General features: G+C 38.5%; 1 protein-coding gene across 1 annotated transcript in view; it reads left to right on the top strand.

Annotated features, from left to right (window-relative positions):
- Nucleotides 1–1,108: 1,108 nt before the first annotated feature.
- sirt7 (sirtuin 7) overlaps nt 1,109–5,266 on the top strand; it is a 29,705-nt gene continuing 25,547 nt past the window's right edge. Inside the window, exons 1-3 of the mRNA XM_048611103.1 lie at nt 1,109–1,221; nt 1,687–1,876; nt 3,466–3,570. Coding sequence (XP_048467060.1) covers nt 1,109–1,221; nt 1,687–1,876; nt 3,466–3,570 — 408 coding nt within the window. The remainder of the gene's footprint in view (nt 1,222–1,686; nt 1,877–3,465; nt 3,571–5,266) is intronic.

Genomic DNA, 5,266 nt, shown 5'->3' with positions numbered 1-5,266 from the left:
CCATGATTAGTCTTATGAATCTTTACAGTCACTGCTGCAGTGCAATCTCTGGAAAGCACCCCAGTTTATTATGAAAATAAAAGTGTTGTTTGCAAAGTGAAAGAAAATTGGTTTGCCTACAAATGGTTGCATCTGCGAGAGGTAGCATGTTGGCATGAGTCACTTCAGAGTTAGTTTGCTAGAGTATTGCTAATTAACATGGAGACACCAAGGCAAGTGCCTGATTTGAAAAACTATTCATCAGTACTGTAAATTCAGTTAACTACATGAAAGCTTTCCATGCTATTCTTTTAGTACAATGAGTATTTGTTTAAAGTTTGTCATGTCTGGCCCATGAATAAACAGCATGAAGCCATTTTAATGGGACACTCTGGCATTTTTGTGACTGTCAAAGATTGAACATTCAACTGTCTCTAGCATTAGAAAAAAGATTTAACATTTTTCTAATCAACCTGTTTAGAGATGTCACTGATCTATAATATTGAATAAGTTATGACTGCCTTATTGCACATCTCTAAATTTTGTAATGTTTTACTATGTCTATACCTTCTCTTGATGAAATATTATTGTTGTTGAATCCCATATTTCATCAGAGATTATCGCGGATTTCTTTTCTCAGTTTCATTGCAAAGTTTCTAAAATTCACATATTTTGTATCCACTGAAGATGGAAATAATAGTTGTCAATAGGATCTTAGTGAAATGTGACTGTTGGTAGAATCCTCAGTGTCACACCAACCCACCCAGACCCACACTCCCACCCATATAACCCTGCACTTCTCAATGGCTAATCCACCTAGCCTGCACATCCCTGGATACTATGGGCAATCTAGCTTGGCCAGTCACTTAACCTGCACATCTTTGGATTGTGGGAGGAAACCGGAGCATCCGGAGGAAACCCACACAGACACAGGGAGAATGTGCACACTCAACACACAGTTGCCCAAGGGTGTGCAGCAGCAGTGCTAACCACTGAGCCTCCATGGGCTCTTGAAATTTGAAATGTTTAAAACGCTCAGCGGTAACAGTTAATTTCTTTTTGCTGTCTTTATCTGTGCACTACTTTTAATAAACATATAAGTTTGAAAACATGTTTCTGATTAATCAGAATGATTACTCAAGGGAAAATATCTGGGACTTATAAACTGGGAATGTGCCGCGAGGGAACATTTTTGACTTGTTCAATACATGACCGATTTGGTAGTTGTGGAAGTGACATGAGGTAACCTATGAAGAGCCTTGCACAAGAACAGCATAGGTACAGTGATAAAATGAATTGGCTCGAGTACAACTTTTATTTTGTCAGGACAGGCATTGAAACCTTGTTCCAAGCTCTTTATTTGGCAGTGCTAAATTGTGGCCGTAAATGGAAGTGTGCACTCTTAAGCTTTTTTTATGCCATTCCTTCACATGTTAAACAGCTTTCACTTCAAACATGACTGTAAGTAACTGCTACTTGCTAGCACTAAGAATGTATCTGTTGATATTAAAGTTTGCAAACTAATACCCTCAGGTTGTTGTTTGCAAAATTGAGGAATCTGTTCACTTTATCCACAGTAGTTATTTGTTCTTATTCAATTTTCTCGCCGTTTCTATGTACCTTTTTTAAAAAATATTTTTCTTCATTTAGTATAAGGAAGTTGGATAATTGAATGTGCTTGGGTTTCAACTGATGATAATGTATTAGCCCATTTAGTAGCCCATTTCTTCTAATAGCTCCATATCTGAATATCTTGCAGGTCTCCAAAATCCTACAAAAACCAGAAGAACTACGAACAAAGGATGACCTTGCTGTGCTTGCAGGATGTGTTGATACTGTGCAGGAGTTGGAAAAGCGAAAACAGAAGACTGAGGCACGAAAGAGGAAACTTGAAGAGGTAAGTAATTTGTCTCGTGCTTTGTAGTTGACTCCTGAACTTCCACATTGGTCAGTTATACACAGTAACAGGCTTGGTTAATAGTGATTTAAGTTAGAGAAACAATTAATTTAAAATTAAATTTAGAACTTCTTGTAGTATTGGACTACTGTTATGACCAGTTCCTATTATTCCTTCTACTGACTACAAGGAGAAGAACATGCATTTCCTTGCCTTTCACAATGTCTTAATAGCTTTTGAAAAGTGGTCACTATTGTAATGTAAGAAACAACAGTCAATTTGTGATAGTGACCAAATAATCTGTTTTAGTGATCTTTGTTGAGGAATAAGTATTAGCCAAGAGCGCAAAGATGTCTAAGACAAAACAAAAATTGCTGGAGAAACTCAGCAAGTCTGGCAGCATCTGGAGAGAAAGCAGGGTTAACATTTCAAGTTCGGTCACCTTTCTCCAGAACAGACAACTATAAAAGATGGTTGTTATGCCAATGACAGGGAATGGAGTGAGTGGATAGGTGGAGATGGAGCCCAGAAAGAGTTTTGGGTGGGGAGAAGTTAGGCAGACAAAGGGATGGTTGATAGTAAGCCAGGGAAGAAGAAAAGCTGATAATGGGGACCATGAGTGAGTGAAAATGTGTTGGTTGTGCTTGAAACAGCTCATGTCATGACTAGCTATGGGAGTGGGTAAAGGACATGGAAAGGGGTGCTCAGGTTTTAAAGTTATTGAACTTGCTTATTGAGTCCTGAAGGCTGCAGGGACCCCAAGCAAAATACGAGAACCAGCTCTTCCAGCTTACCCTGAGCCTCGTAGAAGCACTGCAGCAGGCCTGAGATAGAAATGTTGATGTGGGAACACAGTGATGTTTTGAAGTGGCCGGCAACCAGAAGCTCAGGGTTGTTTTTACAGACGGAATATAGGTGTTCTGCAAAGCATCCATGCAATCTGCAGAGAGACAAAAATGTTGGTGTGAGCTGTTACATTGAACCAATGAATTGGAGATGTTACAAGTGTGAATTGGTCACCTTGTGTCTCCTGCAAGCAAGTATCTCCTGAAAGTACCAGGAGAAAGAAGATCAAAAAACAGCAAAACCTGTGGTCAGGCATCATTGAACTACTTTCCCTGTTGTTCCCTTTGCCCGTAACATCCACTTTTCTTGTCTGTCTGTATATGTTTGTAGGGGAAATTTTAAACTGTATGTTTAACTGTATGTATCGATGGTTCATAATTATTTACCTATAGCTCGAATTTATTTGTAGTAAATAATTCTAGTTAAATACAGAAACTTGGTCTGTGCTTTCTATCTGGATCTAAAGATCAGTACATTTGGGAATTGTGCATACTTTCATAAACGTTAAAGATTTTATAAATACTCCAGGAAAACCAGGCCTTGATTTCCATCAGGCTACATTTTAGATATTAATTGCTTTTAAGCAGTTTGAGATATCTCCCAGATATGGAAGGCATTCTATAAATGCAAGGTTTCTTTACTCTTTTAAATAATTTGCAGAATACAGTTCCTTAAGGTGCTTTTGTAGATTAGATGCATTTAAATGTTTAGGCTGTGACAGCTCTGCTATTTATTCTTGTTAGGTTATTGATGAACCCGAAGAACTAAGGAGAAAAATTAACCTGCTGGCAGCAGCTATTCAAGAAGCACAATACCCAGTGATCTACTCTGGTGCAGGAATCAGTACGGTAAGGCAGTACTATAACCAAGCCAGAGAAATGAGAACCATAATTGGCAGATCACAAGAATTTCAAACTATTTCTGCTTCGTCTGCTGCATTCAAGCTGCTATGAAACAGTTTATAGGTGTAGCAAGATTAGCTTGTCAAAATTTAATAGCTAACATGATTTTCATCACATCAGTTTGAAAATGTGGTCTGAAAGACACTCTATGCTTGCATCAGAACGTAGTAACAACCCATCTTTTCCCAAGTAGGGTGAGACTGACATGAATGCCTGATTCCATTGCTTTGAATGGAAATAGCCAATGCTGTAGAATAATTTTAGTTTTTTGGATGTCATTCAGAGCACTGTGTGTATAGTCTGTCGAATTCAGAAATAGACCAGTTGATTGCAATGAACCAACTGAACAGAAATGGTCTGTGTGGCCCAGCAAGCATTTGCTCCATAGAAGTACTTTTCCACCTTATTTCATCTTGCTCCATTAAGGCATACTTCTGTTCCATTCTTCCTTAATTACTTAGCTAGCTTCTCCATAAATGCATGAATGCCATTCATCTCAACCTCACTGTGATAACAAGTTCCAATCCTCCTCATTCTTAATAATTATTCGAAAATTGTCTCCTGCATTCTTTGTTTCATTTTATTGGTGACGGTCTTGGATTTATCATTTTCTCCGAATCTAGTTAAATCAGCCTCTTCATAATTTTAAAAAACAAGTTATTCCTCAGGCTGCATGATTAAATAAGCAGCAATTTTCATTGTTTGTGTAATATTTACTGACCGTTCTAAAGTAGCCAAATTTTTGTCTCATTTTATCATGGCAAATAAACACCTCTTTCCCCTCCCCAACTTGAGGTCAGGGCATGAGAACACATAATTCAAGACACTCAAGCTGCCAGCATTATTTGCTAAAATTTCAAGGCAGGCTCAGAATGGCATGTCTCAGCCAATGAATTAGGACACAGCCCTGTCTTGGATCACAGTGTGTATCCAAGTGGTTCTTTTCAGATTCGGGTAAATATAATTAAGAGAAGGCTCAGCAGCAATTTGGTTAAATATGAATGTTTATTAAGTAATAATAAATGATTATAGTGGTAATAATAGATGGAAAAGATAAAGAAAACACAAGCAACAAGTCTCACATCCCTCTGCCCTTTGGGGACCCCTTGATCGATGGCCGGTCTGGAGGCTTAGCTTTGTTCGTGGCACTGTTCACGATCCTGTTCTGAGGTAAAGTCCAACAGCCTTGGAACGAAACTGACTCTCTCTCATACAGTATCTCAAACAACCAGTACAGAAAACAACAGATACAATAGATGAAACTGCTGGCTTGTACAGAAAACAAGTTTTTTATTTGTGCTGTCTGCGGCACGTACGGGAATGTTCATAGGGCTCATCCAAGGTCGTGCAGTTTGTCAAATATCAGCCCATGCTATACAATCCATCCCTGATGATATTTAGCAGAGCATGTTACAATTGCAAATGCAGACACAAATTCGGGATGGGTGCACAAGAACGTATAATAAGAGTACGTAACCTACCGTAGAAGATTAAAACTAGTGAAATTAACTAGCATCAATACAAAAAAAATACAACAATAGGGTGTACCATCAAATTAATGATTGTAATGGCCTTTGGGGACCAACCCTTACACACACACACACACACACACACACACACACACACACACACACACACACAC

The sequence above is a fragment of the Rhincodon typus genome, chromosome 23, assembly GCF_021869965.1.
Source record: "Rhincodon typus isolate 14 chromosome 23, sRhiTyp1.1, whole genome shotgun sequence".
NCBI lineage: Eukaryota > Metazoa > Chordata > Chondrichthyes > Orectolobiformes > Rhincodontidae > Rhincodon > Rhincodon typus.
The sequence above is the reverse complement of the archived record's forward strand: the minus strand, read 5'-3'. Positions and strand labels throughout refer to the sequence as shown.